The sequence below is a fragment of the Mercenaria mercenaria genome, chromosome 10, assembly GCF_021730395.1.
Source record: "Mercenaria mercenaria strain notata chromosome 10, MADL_Memer_1, whole genome shotgun sequence".
NCBI classification, from domain to species: Eukaryota; Metazoa; Mollusca; class Bivalvia; order Venerida; family Veneridae; genus Mercenaria; species Mercenaria mercenaria.
The window spans coordinates 2,868,715-2,890,492 of record NC_069370.1 but is presented as its reverse complement, the minus strand read 5'-3'; the positions used below and the strand labels follow the sequence as shown (position 1 = coordinate 2,890,492).

The following is a 21,778-nucleotide window of genomic DNA, read 5'->3' as shown; positions in this document are numbered from 1 at the left end:
TTTGTGTTTTATTTCTTTGTTTCGTTGTGTGGGCACCTCTTATTTTGATACAGACAGATGGATTTCAGGTCCCGCTCTGTGATGTATTCGTCACTATTACTAGGACATTTTTATACAGGTGTACATCTGAATGTCAAACAATAAAGCTATCCGTATTCACTTCAAAGAACAGACACATGACACAAAGAACAAATCATATGGTAAATAAACTGCGTGACCAAATAAGAACACGGAGAAGAATCTTTGTTTTGATTTTGTTTTTTTCTTCCACATGCGTGTTTTCTATATCGTTCACAGATCTAGCCAGATTTTGTTCATTGACTTGTACTCGAAACATACCGTATTATACATATACCACGACATACCTTTTTCTGCGCTTGTAACGTAATAAACCGTATTAGCGTCTGATGGCCCTTTCACGCTTCCGTAGAATCAACATTTATTACACGAAACTCATTTTGAAACTATTTCTGAAATGTCTAGGTCTGCAGCTCTCAAATACGGAAATATCTGACAACCGAGGCATATACTGACACTTTAAGACAATATCAAAAAGGACCTTTTGAACAATTTGACGAAGTTCCAAAAATCTCCATTTACCCTTGCTCCGTTACGGACCCCTGTGGGATTTGTGTTTATTCTGAGTCCAAATATTATTTCGTAGATGAAAAGCTGACATATCGTGTTAAAGTCCAGGTATTTTCAAATCGTAAGAAAGTGCTGAAAATTGACTAATCATTAGCAAAACAAAAAGAAGAAAAAAGCAGTCTACGCGCATACATTTAGACTGGGTGACCCCTGTGCGTTGCCCCCAGACTACAGACCAATGCAAATTCGAATTTCGTTTTCAAGTTTAGCCTGTTTACTTCCGGAAAAAGCTGAAGGTCGTCTGACGTCACTTTCAGCGAGATTATATAAAAATGTGCCCATCGTCCTAAGGATACCATCGATAGTAAACAACTTTCATTTAGAAAGAATCTCTTTGGGCTGATTGATCGATGATGATGAAAACGCATTTTGACCATCGTGGTTTCATATTTTATCATCGTGGTTTTAGTTTTAAGTTTCACGATACTTGATTCGAATTTCGTTAACATAGTTTCCAGTTTATTGATCGTAGTATTGACGACTTTCGCCATTGAAATTTGACTTTCGCCTTTCTGCTGTGTTTGTTGACATATACTTTATCAAATACATTGTACGTGTATGTAAGTAAATGTGCATACTGCTTGAAGCCGGCTTGGATCCCGACCCTGTTTTCTTTTAAACTCACTTGCCCTTTAAATGTCGTTTCAGTTAACGATAAATGAAATACCTGATGATGAGAAAATTAGAAATTAATAAAAAATTGAAGCACCCGTGTACACTGTATGTGGAAGCACTACATGCGTGCGTGCTTGTCAATATATATAAGTATGATTTGCAGATTACATGTATTCGGAATGGTGGTCAGCGCAAATTACTCGTGTTTTGTGGAGGTCAATATACGGCTATTGCATGATGTAAATGAAAAAAAAATGTACAGCATTTGTAAAAGATCTGCTTATCGATAATCATCCTGTGACATGGGCGTAGGAGCGAGTTTAACTTTGGGGGGTGGGGGGTGGGGGTGGGGGGCAAACCTTTTCGACCGGCGGTTTGTGGCGGGGGGGGGGGAGGTTAGCGGCAAGGTATCCCCGGTGCATTATTCGTGACAAAGACTCGAAGCCTTGTACAGGGATTAATTGGGCCATAGGCTCCTCAAACCTTTATGTTTTAGCAATCATTGATTGTTCTAATTAAGTGTGCCATTTTTTACATTCTTCTGTTGAAGCCCTGGACATACAATCAATTAGCACTGCATTTGTCTAATTGTGGTACAAAGTTGTGGAAATATCATTTCCCTTGAATGGACAATGAAAAACAAAAAAATACATAATGTTTACATGCGTAAACAGGCTTAATAGTTATAGGCCTACATTGATTTTGCAGACGCTCAAACCGGAACTGTAGTGATTGCGCTCAATGATATATTATTTTTATAAAACATAAACAATTCTTGGCGTGGCGCGTACAGATTTCAGTACTCACACTACGGAAAGATACATTTTTAGTCGGAATACAAGGGAAGGCCAAATCAGAAATCAGGTTGAAAAGAATTATATGATGCTAAGTAAATGTTATATTAGACTGCAATTTATATCTCTTTTCCAAAATATTCGGGGGGCCAAACTATACTTTGGCCCCCCTTTCCTAGCTTTGGGGGGGCCTGGCCCCGCTGCCCCCCCCCCCCCCCCCCCCCCCCCCCCCTGCTCCTACGCCTATGTGTGAGAGACAGATTGGTGTAACATACTTAACTCAGCGGAACTAATATAAAGTTTTCGTTAAGATCGCATCGCACATGAGATAACGTAAATCTGCGATGTTACGATGGTGAAAGTCGAATCCACGGAAGTCAAAACCACGATAATAAAAGTCTCAGCTACGATTTTAGAAGTCGAACCTCGATGACAAAAGTTGAAACTGCGATGCGAAATTATATCGCTTTTGTGAATGTGATTTCGCGCTTTCGTCATCGTAGTTTTGACATTTTCACCATCATGAATTTTCGATTTATGACATTGATGGTCATCATCGAGGGTTCATGTTTCAAAATCGATGGGTTTCGAGCATCATGTCAACGGAAGAAAAAGTAAAATAAACGTAATGGTCCAAACGAACACCGTAGTTATCTGAAGCTCTTAGGGAAAAAGAGAAATATTATCTAATCTATTTTTTTAGGTCAGCTGATAAATGAGTCGTTTATGAGACTATCAGTGAAAGTACAGAGTTCAACAATACATTGTACTTATATCTAGAAGTGTGTACACCAAATGGGAAATCTGTGACCAATGAGTCTCAACAAAACCGCGTGAGTCGTCACGCTAAAAGTGACCAGCTCGTTACTTATGTCGATATTCCTCACTTTGATTCGTAAAATGATGGAAAACCTTTTATTATAGAAATACACACGCTTGGTGCTTTATTTTTGATATGTGTTCAACATTTTATTTTAACTCCAAACTACAGAGAAGGATCTATATATATATGCATATTGGTGAAAAATGTTTCAGCGACGTATTGTCACGTACTGCTATTTCTTTCGGCTGTACAGAAATAGTTCCCTCAGAAGTACATGTATATTGTCTTTTTTCATTAGGCGAAGACATACTGATTAAAAATGATTAGAGGATTAACCATCTTTAGTCAGTCAGTACATCTGTTGTTTTCACTAATTGAAAAGGCATTTCCCGTAGTTCAGTGGCTGGCTAAATACCGTGCCCGGGTCAAGTAGGGGTTCAAGTGGATTCGCATGTGGATGAATCATTCAGTACAAAAACAGACTGTTTTTGTCATATCATAATACAAACACAGTAAAAATAAAGACAACAATTTTGATACAGTCAAACCAGTGTATATGAGCACCTGTAAACAGGGTTGTAAAGACCACAAGTTTAGCATTTTTAAGGCAACATTTACTGTGGAGTTTAACCTGCGTATATTACAGGTAATACCAGGAATACTGTATCTGTTTATGTCCCTGGTAATGTTATTACTATACAGATATTCTAAAGTATAAAGCATAGCAAATTAGCTATTAAACTTATAATAAATAACTGATAATAAAAAAACGAACATATTTTTTTGCATTTGTTTGTTTGATTGTATATGCATATGTGATAGCGACAAATGCCAGTTTGTTTTAGAAATTTCCTTACATAACTAGTTGTACAATTATCTGTCTAGAACACTTGCTAGATAATTTAATGCATGTGGTAGCTGACCTAGTCTGTGTTCAGACCCAGTGTTTTGTTCACAGGAGATAACTCCTGAGGCTATTCAAATTTTGTATAATTATGTCCCTTGTCTTCTCGAGACTGATGAAGTCAGAATATATAACAGGATTTTTCTAAAAAAAAAAACAACATATTACCTAGTCTGTAGCCAGACTAGTAGCTGACCATGACTGACATGTTCAGCTACGGATGTTTAATAGTTATGACTTTTCCATTCAAACATAATGTCTCTATAATTATGATCATGTTGGCTCATAGAATGTTGAACCAGGGTCACTCGATATGAATTTTTTGAAAGACCCTGGTTGAACCAATCATATTGACTCTTATAAGTTTGTAATGTTTAGGTACCTGCTGTTTCAGTGGCTTATTATTATTCCAAATAATTGAATATTAATTCTGTTACGTATATGATTATTTTACCCTGAAACTGTTTGCTTATCATGGTTTTCAACAGAATAATATATTATATAGTTATCATTTCATGGGTAAGTGCATCGCAAGCTCTCCATTTAATCGCACACATTTTTCTGAGAGTTATTACTGCAATATTTGTAAACAAAAATAACACATTTCTGCCATTTCACAATTTCAACGCCCTGTCAGCCGTCATTTCTATACAACTTACTGATTTCAACCAGATGGTTTTCAATATGTTCGGTTGTGGTCAAGATTTGACATTAATTGGTGACAACCCTATGTACAAACGTGTAAAGTTTCCTTTCAGTGTAAGAGTAACAAAATTTATATTGCCGTCAAGTTTTACGGCATGCTAAAAATTACCAGTTATAAATATTACAAATCATTAATTGTTATTCTGGAGTTTAAAAACATTTGATTATTCTGTGAGATTTCCAATTAAAGATTACAGTTTCGTTTTCTTAACATTTATTGCCGAGAGTTATTTCTTAAAAAAATGAACGAAACTATGTTGTGTTACACTTTGCGTCACAGTAGTGTTTACGGTATTCACTTTATTTTTTTTCTTTTGCCTTCAAAACGATTGTTGTTATTTGGAAAATTGTAGTCACTTAAAATATTCTTTTTCAATGGGATAGGACTTACACAAAACAACACAATTTCAACCCAAATGTTGTCTTGTCTATAAACTGTGTTTTAAAAAACATTTCTTACTGTGCTCTTTGTGCACTGGGGCAGCAGCAGGTTAGACTAATATTCACGTGTTTGTAAACAAAACATGGCATGTTTTCCAGGCGATTCTATTGGCTCACAGACTGGCCAATCGGGATACCGGACAGGTGATCAAAGCGAAGTGTCAGCTAGTTGTACCAGTTTCTGACAGTGCTGCTAATTAATTTTCGCTCCTAGAGTAAATAACCGACTCCGATGTCATTGTAGACTGGCCTCGGTGCATTTTTACATAAATCTCCTGGTGCCACAAAGCAACATTATTTTTTTTCTTGGCACCAGTTCATATGAAATTGTCTTTTAAAGCATGAAATTATCATGTACTTGTAGATCGAAGAGCAGGAAACGTTGCTCCATGTATGTACGTATAAATATAGGCTAACTCGTTTTCATTTGCAGTCAGAAAACAGCTATGCATCCATATATATGAAATTTTCTCCAGAGTATAAAATTGCCTTCGCTCAAACATACACGTAGAAGGCACGTGGAACACGCAACAACTGTGAAAATAAGGTCAAGAGCCGAGTTTCATTTTTCTGTTTTAAAATGAACAAAAAGGCAAAAAAGAAAAAGAAAAAAAAACCACACAAAAACAATACCACTTAATACCACTTATGACATCAAAACCTTTCAGTTAATTAAAAAATCAAATGTTTAAGTAGCGCCCCCGAACCTGACGATGGACGCGAAAATAGAAATCTGTTAAAGTTTTTAAATTTTATATCGTGTCAATGAGGATAAAATATACTTAAAAAATACAAAACTAATCTAGTACTAGTAAATGCGAATGTCCGATGCCCCCAAAATGAATACAGATAAATATGAATATATGATCACTTGCGCTTTCTGCCAGTCTTTGTTTTCAAGTATAGGCCAATGACGCATACATTGATGAATGTAACACACTTGACCCTGCTTTGAGATCGGCAGATAAGTGGTAATTGATGGTAAATGATAACATCTGCGCGCGTGCGAATGCATGCTTGTTGAAGAAGCGCGGGTATATAAGCCGACAGGAAATCCATTCAGGTTCAAAACAAAGACTCAAGCCTGCTGTACATGATAGACAAAAACGTGACCATGAAGACTGGAATTTGGATACTTGTTACACTTGCTGCGGCTTTTGCAGGTTAGATCTTTTCACATATGTTTATTTCTTTTGCCCAATTAAAGCATTTTTTTCTTAATGATAATAATTAATCTACGCAAGGATTTTTTATCAGACTCATCAGGAAGGTCTAATACACAGAGAAAACATTTTTTTTTCACCTGTTTATTTTGAAAAAAGCGAATTTCATATAAACTTTTGTAGCGAAGAGTCAGGGGTGTTTAAATACTAATTTTAAGTCTGAAATACATTTTAATAATAACCTGTTTATGTTATATTTCTAAATTAGTTCAAACTGTTGTCAGTTCTAGCCTATTTTTCATTTCCAATTTTTCCAGACACTTAATAATTTTTTCCATTAACATTCTAAAATACTAGTCATTTTGTACAATATAAAGCTCATTTCCGCATATAACCTGGGTGTAGACTGGAACAACTGATATTATTAGACCTTCCTGGTGTAGATCAATGCAAAACAATCTGATGATATTAAATTTCAGGTAAAATGCCAGTCTAAATCAATGAACTCTTCATTTTGACAAAATATTATTCGAGAATCTTAAAATAGTTAGGACTGTTATAAGTTATTTTGTTATACTATTCACAAATTGACCAGCAATTGAAATACCGATATTGCTTGTGTGTTTTTATTTTAAAATGTTTTCTGAAGTAGTAATAAACATGATAAGAGCAATATGTCTTTTTAAATCATGATAAAAAGTGATTCTGCCATTGAAAACGAATTTAATTACTTCTTTCAGTTAATTAAAATATCAAATGTTTAAGTAGCGCCCCTGAGTGGTAAAGGAGGTGTTATATTAAACGTAAATTTTTCTTGTGACCGACTAGATTTTCCCCAGTCTTTCTCTATGACTCATCATAGACGTGACAAACTTCTGTAATGTAATAAATTTTGGTACCTTTTTTTAGTTTTTAGACTTTTTTCCAGTAACATCTGCATTCAATAGAAAGAAAATTAACACCGCCAGAACTCCAGAAAATAGTTTGGAAACATTTCTTCGTCAACTCATCTAAATTTTCAAAATTTATCCTAAAAAAATAAGAATAGTCTAAATTGAATGCATTATTTCTTTTGAGATTTAGTTTTTTTTTTTTTGCAACTTCTTCCTCAGTTTTTATAATGAAATGGAAACAATTGTCAGTCAAAAGATGCGTGGGAAATGTTGGAATGTAGACAAGTATCTATCTCCTTGTACACACGTTTTACAAACATAACAAGTCTTTGTTGATGACATTTTGCATTTTTATTTCCTGTCTGACTTTTATTGCCCCTTCTTTACGCTTCATCTGGTTAGAAATTAGAGATTTAAAACACTTTCTTTAATATCCTTTTTGGATATACACTTGGAGACCTTGGGTAGAGTTGGAATCCAGTCTGACAATTTCTAACTTATTTTCCTACCTGCAAACTGATAATATCAGAAACTCGATGAATGCCAATTAACACTAATTAGCTCAAACTAAGTGGGATAGATATTAGGTATGATAATGATTTCTTCTGACAAAGCACGAATATTATCAACGGCTTCCCAGGCTAGACCTTAGATACAGTGCACATATATATAGTGTTGAGGCTTTCGTCGTAAGATCTAAATAATAATAATAATGATGATGATGATGATGATGATGATGATATTGTTATTCAAAGTAGGTAGCACATGTAGAATCATACAAACTTTTATATACATGTTACTTCAAAATTAAGATTATAAAAGAAAAGAAAACATACTCGTATGTACAATTGAAAATGAATATTTATTAACAATCACTAAATATATAAAGAAACTTTCGTACCATCATCATTTACACATTATTAGATTAAATGATTGACTCATTTATATATTTTACAACAGACGCTCTATTAAAAATAATATAGAACAGAACAAAACAGAACAGAACATAAGTTTATTTCTGACTTGTACCATAAGTACATCATCACACATAATAAATAATACAATGTCACAATGGCGATATCAAGATATTTTACATGTTTTACGAAGTAAATTCAGTCTATTGATATTTTTACAGTCACAGATTATGTAAATAACAATGTAGATATGTTATATACATTGCTTTAAAATATTTAAGACATTGCGAATATTTAAAGACATTCATATTATAATAAAAATGTAATATTATGACGGTTTTTGTTTTTTGAATTTAATCTCAAATTGTTCACATTATTGTTTGAAAGAGTCTTAAATTCGTGCATACAACTCGAAGTCATATTATTCATTGTTTAAAAAAATAGTTCCACCATGTGTGAATTTAATACATATATAAACCGCACCATGAGAAAACCAACATAGTGCATTTGCGACCAGCATGGATCCAGACCAGCGCAGGATCCATGCTGTCCGCTTTCAAAGCCTATAGTATTTAGAGAAACCGTTACCGAACAGCATGGATCCTGACTAGACTGCGCGGATGCGCAGGCTGGTCTGGATCCATGCTGGTCACAAATGCACTATGTTGGTTTTCTCATGGTGCGGCTCAATTATAAAGTTTAGCTGACGGAGCGTTTCTGTAGAATGGTTAAAGTAATTACTTTTTGTACTTTACAAACTTTCTTTATATAATTTTGTAGCATTTACCCCATAGTACAGTAGTCCATAATGGAGGCAGTAAACAGTTTTCTGAGCTTCTCGGCTTAGAGTCGCCTACCTAACTTTCAAAACCTCACACAAAAGTCTGTAACCCCACACCTGAAATAAAGATATTGCAACATTAACACCACTGTATGTCTATCGCTACAAACCATCTACAATACATCTCTAATATCTAGTTTTCTGTTTACAAGACCTGAATTTTGTGCTCTCCCGGTCGCGGAAACTGATGACGAAAAAACCTAAATTTGCCGATTTTTAGATCGCTGCAGAAAATTCCCTGAAAACGATAGCCCCAATTGCTACACTGTTCCATACTCCAGTAACACTGTAAAATCTGAAAATAAGCTCAAATATATGTGCCATCCGTACCGTTTTTTCACTGTTCCAGTTTTCCTGAGGCCCCTGCTAAAATGACAACCCCACTTTAAGCTAGCTCAGAGGAAGCATGTATACGCTCCTGCAAGACATTACGTCATACTATCAAGATCAAGGCTACTCAACTGATTTTTTTTAAATAAGTGAAACTCAATTCTAGCCGCTGAAACTTCAATTCTAGCAATTATTATTATTTAGAAGTTCAAATATGCACTTCATTCCGTAAATTGCCTCTTATTTGTAAATTTCACCCGGCCAATTCGACACTAACAGCTCAAAACTGTTTACTGCCTCCAATAAGTAATATGTATGTATTAATTTCATTGTCACTTCACGCAATATCTCCGTTGATTTGAGCGTGGAGACGGGGAACCAGTGGAGTACTGTATCCTTATATTAACCATATATTTACACTATTGCAGCGGAGAAGCCGGGAAACTGTCCTGTTAACTCGACAACTATTGTTGATGTGGTGACACAGCCAGCATGTGTCTCAGACGTCGATTGTATGGGAACAGCTAAATGTTGCGGCTCTGTGTGTACACAACCTGGTATGTATCATTTATTTTTGTACATGTATTGGGGCATGGGAATGCATGTCCGGAAAAGATAACTATACTGTCCGGAATTAAAAGTAACATAAACCGATATTTCAAGAACAACAGACTGTAATAATCAGCTGTTATAAATATGACATAAAGCAATATTGAAAGTAAGGACATTTTCTTAACCATCGTCAAATTTCTAAACAGGGCTCTACACGTTTCAGAAAACAAAGCTTTGGCACTGTGAAATGTCCAGTTTCAGTCTGGAAAACTTACTGTAATTAGCACTTTATGAGCATTAAGAAAAAGTGTTACATATAACTACCAAATAGCTACCAAATAGCGCCTATAAACTCGTAAAAAATTAATCCTGCTGGACAAGTCGGCAAATCTATGCCCCCGAGACCATAATACACAAGTGTAAAACTCTATGGTGTCAATTTCAGTACCTATACTTAACATTATTTTCGTTGTCTTTCAGAGTGTGACGCCGGCGACCGTCCTGCACAATGCCTAGTTAACCCGTGCACATACGAAACGTGCTTAATACCAGGAGCTATGTGTTAGTAAGTATCTTTGAGTGATATGCAAGATTCTAGTGTCAACGTTATTCAATCAATCTGTGTATATTTTGCTAGTTAACCCATGCACATTAGCCAGTTAATCTATACAAATTGTCAACAGCAACGCACATTAGCAAGTTCATCTTCAACGTCAATATTTTGTATCAAAGTGCTAAAGATATTTTGATGAAACCTTACTTAGTTTGTAGCTAGACTATAATTTCAGTATTGTTCAACGTTGCAACATACAAGAGCGAAATGTATGATTTTAAAGATTTTAGAGAAAACACGATTTTTGAAATGTATAACCGTTGAAAATATGTACAATAAGTTTTAAAGTTGAAGAACACAGTCTGATGATATTCATTATGTAAGAAAATATTAAATTTAAATTGTACTATTTATTACAGCCAAGATCCATGCGCCGACACGTGTGAAGCTGTCTGGCTCACTGAAGACAGTGACGTAACATACGAGTGTTTGGAATTAGAGATTGAAGAAGAATATGATGAAGGATATGAACTCGATGATGATGATGACGAAGATGCTGAGGCTGATGATGATGATGATATCGATGGAGTTGAAAAGTAAGCAAAAGATTATTCTTTTAGATCTACTAGTCTTATACTGGTCTGAGATTGTTTGTTCTTCTATCAGTTCATCGAAATTGTGGGTCCATCTTTAATATAACTTCGCATCAATGTTCCCCATAACAAGACGACATGTCTGCTAGACCCATACCTCAAAGGTCAATGTCAAGACTTGACACAAGCACTCACCGTAGCAAGGAGACGTGTCGCTTGCAATACCCAGACTTCTAACTCGAAGGTCAAGGTCACATGTTAATGTCGGATCCATATTTCTGACTTCTAAAAGGGATTTAGTAGAACCTAGCACAATTTTCCAGTATTTCTCCATACTGGACCATCCACTTATACTGAGGCAAAGTTCACACTGAAATCTTTGTGGTCTAAATATAATATTCTTTTTATCATCCGTTTGCAGGAAAATGCGATGGAAAGAAAGGAAGGCAAGACGGAAGGCTAAAAAGCAAGCTTTTCTTCAGAAGTTAGCAGAGAAAAGAGAGCAAAAGAAACAAGCCATAGAAGACAGACGGGCAGCGAAAATTGAAAAATGGGAAAGCAAAGGGAAACAAGGGAAGGTGGAACGTTTCCAGGAAAAATGGGCAAATAAAGACGAAACAATAAATGAAAGGTTGGACGCCAAAAGAGACAAGAAATTGGCAAAGAAACAAGAAAGAAAGGAAGCGAGAAAAGAAGCGAGACAAGAGAAGAGACAAATGAAGAAAGAGATGTCCCCGGAGGAACTTGAGGCATTTAAAGAGGAGCAAAAGGCAAAAAGAACTGAACAAAAACAGATGAAAGAACAAATGAAAGAAGAGAGAAAGGAGAAGAGGAAAAAAATGATGGAACAGAAAAAGCAAAACAAGATGAATATGAAGAACGAGAAGAAGGCAAATAAATGGAGTTTAAGAAAGGAACGAAAGCAAAAACGTAAGCTGATGAAACAAACACAGTAATCGTTTATATGTGACAATGAAATATACTTGAAGTTGTAACTCAGGGACATTTTGTTCCAAATTCCTTTCCACAAATTGTTATGTTTAGTTTACTCTGCTTGTGAATACTTTATACATTACATGCATGAATATGCACGCAGTACTGTTTTAAAACGCATCCACTCAATCTCTCTTCATTTCCACTATCATACTGTAATGCTGTTGACCGGCTGTCGCATTTCATTTATGCTTCATTTGATACTTCGTTTATGATGAGTTTATATCAAAATATTAAAATGAAATAATCTTACAATCTTTTGTGCTTTATTGATATAATCTGAATCATATCGCTTAGCATATACTCAGCTTTAGTATGTAGCTTTGCTATAAATGCTGCTAGAAAAGGTAGCTTTATATTGCTTTAAACCTTACCCTGCTAAATTTCTATAATGAACTTGAATGTCCATTTTTCAATTTGGACTGTACAATTAACTGTTAAAAGGGGTGTTTGACTGAATGACGAACGGTGCAGATCATGATCAGACTGCACGGATGTGCAGGCTGATCATGATCTACACTGGTCGCAAAGGCAGACTTAGTCGTGTCCAGCATGATAAGTGTTAATTGTACGTTTATTGAAACGAACGACAAGCCCAACTCAAGATAAAGTATTGTGATCGCCCTGTGTCCGTCGTTTTCATTTGGCGTGCTTCATCTGTATTCAGTATCTCTGAAACTACTAGTCAGAATTACATCAAACTTGGTTAATGATATCCTGCCATTTACAAATTGTCTCAGTTTTATTCAAATATATTACGCTTTACTACATTTAAAGAGCTAGAATTTAACGTCTCATAAATCCATTGATAAATCTTCACCAAATAGAAAGTAGAACCTTGAGACTACTTAGGGAAGTCAGAGCTAAATGTGAAAAAGCTTTAAAAACTTATTTTCTCTGGACGCTCCTCAGTATTGTCCAAATTGACGGCACTCGGGGACCGTCTGAGTTAAAAACTGAAATGCTTTAAACAATGTCTTCTCAGGAATCGCTTGATGGGTGTTTACCAAGTTTGAACAGAAACACCCGGATGTGGATCTTTTTCAGATCTATTTAAATAATCCTGCTCGACTGCACTTGGGGGTCAGAGCGAAAAACTGGAAAAAAAAACACCTTTTAACTCGTCTAAAAACAAAAGCTGAGGGTTAGCTTTTAGTATAGGTGAATGGTCCGGTCGTCCATAATTGTACTGTTAATACAACAGATGTCACCATTTTAGCCAATTCTGAATGGAAATGGCCAGAGTGTTTGCCTCAGTAAAATTTCGTTTGAGTTATACTTGGTTATTTCAACCAAAAAGCGGCCACTAAGTCAATCATTCAAATAATTAAACTTTTACCTGATTTACTCCAAATCAGGTCAGAATATCTGTCTTTATAAATTCGGTACAAAGTTTTTAAACTGGACCATCTGTGGTAAAACTGTAAGTCATTAAATCAAATTCCTGAAAATCTTAATACTATCCTATAAGCCACATTTTACCTGATCTGCATGAAACATGTTCAGACTGTTTGTTTTGTCCTTGTTTTTTTTTATAGAATCCAAGTCAGTTTCTGTACTAGGTTATCTGTGGTAAAGATAGATCACTAGGCCAAATAAATGAAAAGGAGACAACAACAACATGTTAACACTTTAGAGCATTAAACTTTGTCAAAATATTTTCCTTATATGGTCTAGGCCTATTTTGAAACTGATCTATGAACAATGAAAAGATCACAGCTGTCACCTGCGCTTTTTAAACCCTGGTCAGAAAGCTTGTCTACTAGTATACGAATTAGACGTTAAAAACTAGGCCTCTAGGTTAACTCATTTAAAAGCAGGGGACAACAGTTTACCTGATCTACATTTAATCTTGACAGAATGTTGATCTTCAGAAAAAATGGTCGGTGAAGACACGGTGTTATGTTTATAAAAGTGCAGACATGGTGTTATGTTTGTAAACATTACACCATAACACCGTGTCTGCACATTTATAAACATAACACCATGGCTTCACATTTATGAACATACCACCTTGTCATCACATTTACAAGTATAACACCATTTCTAACAGAACAACATGTCTACCTCTTTACAAACGTAACACCATATCTGCACATTTATGAACATAACACCATGTCTTCACATTTCCAAGTATAACACCATTTCTAACTGAACATCATGTCTACATATTTACAAACATAACACCATGTCTGCACTTTTATAAACAAAACACCGTGTCTTCACATTTTCGAACATAACACTATGTCCTCACATTAAGTAATTAAGGGTTAGTACACTGTATAGTGTTAAAGAGTGATTCGGTATCAAGGTAAAACAACAACAACAATAATAATAATAATGATAATAATACATTCAAAGAAGGCAGCGCATTAAGAAGTACTAGTATACAAATAGTTATATACATCTCATTCCAAATGTGGGCTTCTCAAATTAAAAAAAACAAAACATACATGTTAAATCAAAAGTGAAATTTTAAAGTCCCTAAAACAGATCGCTTACAAACAATTATCATTTACAAATTATATAATCAAATGATTAACCCATTTACACATTTACAGACATTCGTATTTGATACTATTATGCAGAAAAAACATTCTGTAGATATTAAAAACGGAACAGATTACACAATTCTTTAAAGTATTTAAGACAGTTAACATTGCGAGTATTAAAACGTATATCATTCTAACCGTTCAAATTTAATAAGAAAATGAGCCGCGCCATGAACAACCAACATAGTGCATTTGCGACCAGCATGGATCCAGACCAGCCTGCGCACGCTGGTTGCAAATGCACTATGTTGGTTTTCTCATGGCGCGGCTCAAATGTGTTTTTACGATTCCGTTAGGTTTTGTACATACTACAATGTCTTATATGAAATTGATCTCAAATTGTACACTTTATTATTTGAAATAGTTGTCGATTCCATAAAAGAGCGACTTATAAATGTGTGTTATGAAATATTATTTTCAACATTTATTTCATTTAAGAACCAAAATATTCTTTTGAAAGGGCAAGCAATTTGTTGTTACGATTTCCAAACGTTATAAATTTACAGGTTACTTCTGAACCAAATATTTACACTGTTACAGATGAAAAGCCTGGGAACTGTCCAGTAAATCAGACATCTAATAGTGAGGTGGTGACACAGCCAGAGTGTGTCTCAGACTTCGACTGTATGGGACAAGCCAAATGCTGCGGCTCTGTGTGTACACATCCAGGTTTGTAAGTTTTATTTTCTGTACATATTCGTAAAACTGGAATTTGGGGCATAAATTTTGAATAAAAAGAAACACGAATTTGCTGATAAAACTAGCAATTTAGACAATAACGATAATAAAGGACCGTTTTTAACATTATTGATTGAAAGTAAGGACTTCTCTTAAAAATTTGTTAACTATCTCAGCACAGGACAGGGCACTACAAGTTTTGAAGTTTTGTCAGTTTCAGTCTGGAAAACTTGCTGTTATAAAGTATGCCGTGAGCATTAAATAGGATGATTAACTCACCTGAGCACTTTGCTTGGACTTTCGTCATGTTTGTTAAATGGTTCCACTTGACTTCCGTGTTGTTGAATTTCCTGGTCCTTTGGGATCATGCAGTCCATACAGTTTTACTATAATAGAATTCCGCTTGCGTCGGCGATTGGTTGGGCGTTCCGGTGTTAGATATTTCTTTAACTATCATGTACAGACCCAATTAAACCGATTCTTTTATTATTTTCTTGGTTTCGTTCTGGGCTTCCAAAGGATCTTCTTATACGTTTTATTAGTTTATGTATGGACCTCTATTAAAAATATAGAACAACTTCTTCTAATAAACCTCTGGGTGGATCTTAAAAAAACTCGGTCTTAAACTTTCTTGCATGAATCTTTGTCAATAATATTTAACCGCACTGAACGGTCATAGGAGCTAAAATCCAAAAAAAAAAAAAAAAAAAAAAAAAAAAAAAAAAAAAGCTAAGGGCATCTGTTTCATACTGACCACATTATGGATCTTCAGTGAACTGAAACTGTATGTCGCTTGAATGCACTTAACGGCCGCCAAAGCTATGAATGAGAAAACCTTTAAACAAATTCTTATCATGAATCCCTTGATAGAGATTGGCCAGACTTGACCAGAATCAACCTTGTAAGGACCGTTATCAATTTTTTTCAAATGGGTCTAATTGACCGCAGTGGCATACCACAAAAACACTCCAAACATGATTAGATGGCATATATTCGTACAAACAATTCTAAAATTTGTTCAAATGGTTCTGCTTGACCGCACTTGATAGAAGAACCACATAATGCATCTTCAACAAATTTGATCTGTAGCATCATAGGAAAAATCGTTCTGAAACATGTACATTTGATACTGCTTGAATGAATGCTCTTAATTGCGGCAAGAGCTAAAAAGGCAAAACCTTTAAACACTTCTCCTCAAGAACTGTTTGAAGGGTGTTCACCAAACTTGGTCACAAGCATCTTTAAAGGGATATTGCTTGTCCTTTTATAGTCAAAATGAATAAAATGATGAATAAAGTTTTGTCTATGAATAATGTTATGTTTCTAATTTGAAAAAAAACAACAAAACTTTATGCAGCTTTATGATAATAAACTTCGCTGCCTTGCAGAGTGCGACATTGGAGACCGAACGATGCAATGCTTTGTTAACCCGTGTACATCCCTAACGTGCTCAATACCTGAAGCTATGTGTTAGTAAGTATATTCATGTGGTAACTAAGATTGTAGTGCCGGCAGTATTAAGTTAATCCGAGTACATTAGCCAGTCAATTCAGGCACATTAACCATTAAATTCGTGCATATATGTCAGTTAGTCCGTGCTTATTATCCGGATAAAAACTTGTACATTACCCGGTTAATCAGTGTACATTAGCCAGTAAATCTATGCACATCCGTGCACATTATCCGGTTAATCCTTGCACTTTAGCTTACAAACCACACGCATTTAGTTTATGTTTTGCGATCATGGAAATACTGGTAGCTGATGCCTGGACTTGCTTTTTGTATTTCTGTTAATCATTTCTGGCAGACATAGATATGCATCAAAGTCTTGATCAATATATTTTGATGAAAAATCACCTTGTTTGTAGTCAGACTATAGTTTAAAGCATGTCATCCTAATTATCTAACACTCCAACACACAAGAGCATAATAAGTGATTATTTTACTGATTTTTAGAGAAAACACGACTTTTGAAATGCAGAAGTTGAAAAATATATAGCTTGAACTACGCTGCCCAGTGCCGTAGCCAGACACAAATTTTAACCGAGGCAATTTAGGGGGTCCAGGGACATGCCCCCCCACCCCGGAATTTGTTTTCCCCAGGACGTCTCTGGTGCGTTCTGGAGCACTCTCAGACTGTATTATATCACAGTAAAAATCATCCTTTTAGCCATATTTATCACAGTTACTTTCATATTTTAAGAACAAATATATTGCCCGGCGGGCTTACGTCAGGATTTTTTTGGTAGCCCGACTAAAATTTATGGTAGCCCGCGGGCTCCGAGCAATGGATTTGTCGTACACTGACTTGTAACAAGGATAATTGTGCATTTATCCTAGTCTAATAGGGTCGATACGATCATCTTTGTAATTGAAAGGCAATAAAATCAGAAGCACATCAGTAAAGACATACAACAACATGCTATTTATCAGTTTACTAGTAGTTTTTTAGTTTATAGCCTGAGAGTGAGTAGGTACGGGAGGGGGCTCTGTCCGTGTTAGGGGTGGGGTGGGAGGAATCAGGGTTGTCGCCCTAGAAAATTTTGAATACAGGTATAAAATGGTGGCCTCTGATGTTTTTTTTTATATTTGAGGTACTGAAGGGGATAACCTCCTCATTCTTAGGGTCTTGGGGGTGGTAGTGGGGTGGGGGAGAGGGGGGGGGTCAGGGGCTCTGTTCCTGGGAAATTTTGAATACAGATACGAAATGGTGGCCTATGGTGCATTTTTGGTCTATGTTTTGAGGAATTGTATGAGAACCACCTCATTTTATGGGGCTCTCACCCTTGGAAAAAAAATGAAATACAGGTATGAAATGGTGGCCCCTGGTGCTTTTTTGGGTCTAAAGTTTTAGGTATCGGAAGGGTTCCCCCTCATTTAATTGGGGTCAGGGGCTCTCTTCCTGGAAAACTTTGAAATACAGATACGAAATGGTAGCCTATGGTGCATTTTTTGGTCTAAATTTTGAGGCACTGTAGGGGATAGCCCTTCATTTTAGGGGTTGAGGGGGCTCTCGCCCTCGAAAAAAAATGAAATACAGGTATGAAATGGTGACCTCTGGTGCATTTTTTGGTTTGAATTTTAAGGTATTTGGGGGTTCCCCATCATTTTAGTTGGGTCAGGGGGGCTCTCTTCCTGGAAATTTTTGAGATACAGATACGAAACGGTGGCCTCTGGTGATTTTTTGGTCTATTTTTTGAGGTATTATATGGGTTCCACCCTCATTTAAGTGGGGTCAGGGGACTCTTCCCCTCGAAAATTTTGAAATAATGGTATGAAATACTGGCTTCTGGTGCGTTTTTGGGTTTAAATTTGATAATAGTAATAAATAATTTGGTGCAGCTTTGATGAGTATAGGCATGGACCCCCTCGGTCTGGCCTTGATCCGACTATCAATATGACCGCTAGGATTTCTGCCTCACCTTGCCTCAATGATGTCATGAGACAAATGATATTCTGATGTATTCTAATGATATTAATATATTTTTTGAACTTTTATAACTGAATTTTATCAGTGGCCTTCTTTTTACTGTCTTTTTTCTGGCCCCTCAAAATTTAACCGAGGCAACTGCCTCGGTTTGCCTCAGTGTGGCTACGGCGCTGCTGCCTGATGCTTTTTCCGTAAGTAACAATATACTTCACTGACATTGAACCATTTATTATAGCCAGGATCCGTGCGCCAACACGTGTGAAGCTGCCTGGTTCACTAAAAACGGTGACGTCACATACGAATGTTTGGATTTGGAGACTTACGACGAAGATGATGAAGGGTATGAATTAGATGATGAATTTTGTAATGATTAGGATATTGATGAAGATGAAAAGTAAATGAAAGATTTTATTAATTAAGTCCCATGTAGGTGCTAAGACCGCTTTCGGGGACCACATGACTACGCCTTTACGCCCGCCGTGCTATCAGTTTGTCCGCATTTTATATCTACCTCCATTGGAATTTTATATAACTTCGCATTGACGTTCTTCACAACGTGTAACCAAGGCCCTTACCGTAAAGGTCAAAACCACACTTGAAGATCACAGGTAAACAAGTGATTTTTACAGTGTAAGTATGGTGTACGCTCCTCGCAAAACTTAAACCCTTAGGTAAATGATCAATGTTACGTTCAAAGGTAATTTTCTAGCCCGGTCACCACCCTTGTCATGCCTGGATTGATACTCACTCCCCATAGTAAGACAATGTATTTCCTGCAACACCCAGATATCTTACTCAAAGGTCAAGGCCATACTTTGATGTCTGTTTTGCGTCCGCTCCATATCTCTGCCTGCTGTAAAGGGATTTTGATAGTACCTGGCACACAATTTCCCCATAACGAGGCAAGACCCAAGTTCCATTCGTCAGAGGTCACACTTAATAGAAAGAAAAATGTTTGTGGTCAGAATGTCATTTTCTTCATGCTATCCGATCCAGATTTTCCTTAAGATTCATAAAGCACGTGAAAGAAATTTAACATGTGTTTATAAGAGTACAATCCCTATTCTTTTGCATGTTTTCTACCTATCATTAAAACATAATGATGTAATCAGGATTTTCTTGGAGACAATATTATGCATATAAATATATGTCTTTACAGACTGATTTGTTTAAAGTGTCTTAATCAATTTTATTGAATGTGTTTTACAGGAAAATGTCATGGAAAGAAAGAAAGGCAAGACGAAAGGCTAAAAAGCAAGCTCTTCTACAGAAGCAGGCAGACAAAAGAGAGCAAAAGATACAAGCTATAGAAGAGAGACGGGCTAAGAAAATTGAAAAATGGCAAAGTAAAGGCAAACATGAAAAAGTCGAACGTTTCCAGGAACGATGGGGAAACGCAACTGTAGAAGAAAGGCTTGAAGCCAAGAGAGCCAAGAAATTAGCAAAGAAACAAGAAAGAAAGGAAGCGAGACAAGAGAAGAAACAATTGAAGAAAGATATGTCACCGGAAGAACTTGAGGCATTTAAAGCAGAGAAAAAAGCAAATAAGGTAGAAAAACAACAGAAGAAGAAAGCAATGAAAGAAGAAAGAAAGGAGAAGAGAAAAGAAATGATGAAACAGAAAAAAGAAAACAAGATGAATATGAAGAATGAGAAAAAGGCAGCAAGACAGGAACGAAAGCAAAACCGTAAGATGATGAGACAAGCACAGTAACCGTTATACATGACAATGAAATATACATGAAGTTGTAACCAGGGAATTATTTTCCAGATCAATTCCTAATACGAGGAGTGTTTCGAAAGTTATGATACAAGTCTAATCTTCCATTTACATGGATTTTAAGAAGCATAAAAATATATGGTTTGTGATAAAGTTTATTATCAGCATATATGTACAATGTTACGTTAACCTGTCAGCTAAGATATCGAATTGGTTTGATCTCTGACATATGTTTGTGCATATGCTCTATGTGTTTACTTAAAATGTATAAACTGTATATAGTTTTCTCTCACTTAAAACTTAAATTACATTTTAATCGGCCGATGTATCACTGTGATAAGTTTGCGATTAATTTAATTAAGTGATGAAGAGTAGTTTTGAAATTTACATCATAAAATTAAATGTTTTAAGTAGACGTCATAAGATTTAACACAAAAAGATAACATTTTGATATACTAATTTTGTTTTGGATAGAGCGTAATTAAATTCAGTGCATGTCAATTTCATAAAGAAATTTTTAAACTTTGAAACTCCAGTACTGTTTTTGTTATGTAATAATAATGTGATTTTCATAGCTGCCTTGTGGCAAAAAAAGCCAGTGCCTTCGGCTCTACTACGCTTGTACTTATAAACATGTACAACATAGATACCTTCATTTGATACCATTTCAAAGCAACAGACCTTTCTATTAATGTTTCTTGCACATGATTCCGGTTAGTTTTAACCCTTAGCCTATTCCGCCTTTGCGTCAGTGCAGACCAAGATCAGACTGCACATTCAGTCAGTATCTTTTTTGGTAAGCATCCTTTTAACAGTTAATGGTACTGTCCAAATTGAAAGATGGACTAGTTCATTATAGAAATTTAGCCGGGTAAGGGTTAAAGAAGTTATGAAGCAAGTATCATTACTTTCTGAACAACCATCATAATCTTTATGTCTTCTTTTGATTTTGTGCGTTTCATACATTGCATATGTTAAGTATATGTATTTATGCATTACTGTTCTGACTCACAGGCACGAGTATCATACCTAGGATGAGAAAATATGACCAGAAGATAAATTCTCAGGTTTTAATCCTATATCAATCCATGTGATATATGTACGTTTACTATACACTGTAGATGGTATATATCATTTGAAAGGAGCTCATATTTAAGTACATATTTTCTTTCATTTTGAATTGATTTAGGATGAAAACATGGGATTTTTTTATCTGTCTGGTCGTACTGTGTTCATTCAAAGTATTATACTCATGCCTGTGTTTTGACTAACTCACTACGTTTTTTCTTTTGCTTTTATTTCCTCTATCATATTATAATGCTGTTGATCGGCTGTCACATTTCATTACTTCATTTATGATAATTTATGAAAATAATAAAATTGAAATATTCTTATACGGTTTTGTGTTTTTATCAAAACATAGTGTTTACCCAATACTCTCAGTCTTCCGCAGGGCAGCCACGCTTAGAATACACGCTAATAAAAAGGACATGAAAAAAAACTCTCAAACATTTGTACCTACAAATAAATCATGATAACATTACATTGACGCTTAGCATATTCTACATTGCAGTCATACTTTTACCGCTTGACCTGAACAAAAACATCCTGTCATGAACCAGGTTTTCCCAAACTT

General features: G+C 35.6%; 1 protein-coding gene across 1 annotated transcript; it reads left to right on the top strand.

The window, feature by feature from the left end:
• The first annotated feature begins 5,921 nt into the window (after positions 1-5,921).
• LOC123559877 (glutamic acid-rich protein-like) lies at positions 5,922-21,536 on the top strand. Its single transcript, XM_045351997.2, has 9 exons — positions 5,922-6,093; positions 9,500-9,628; positions 10,104-10,188; positions 10,596-10,772; positions 11,191-11,699; positions 14,855-14,983; positions 16,381-16,465; positions 18,658-18,762; positions 19,632-21,536. Exons 1-9 carry the CDS (start codon positions 6,024-6,026, stop codon positions 20,134-20,136), a joined length of 1,794 nt encoding a protein of 597 aa, XP_045207932.2. The 5' UTR covers positions 5,922-6,023; the 3' UTR covers positions 20,137-21,536.
• Positions 21,537-21,778: the final 242 nt, after the last annotated feature.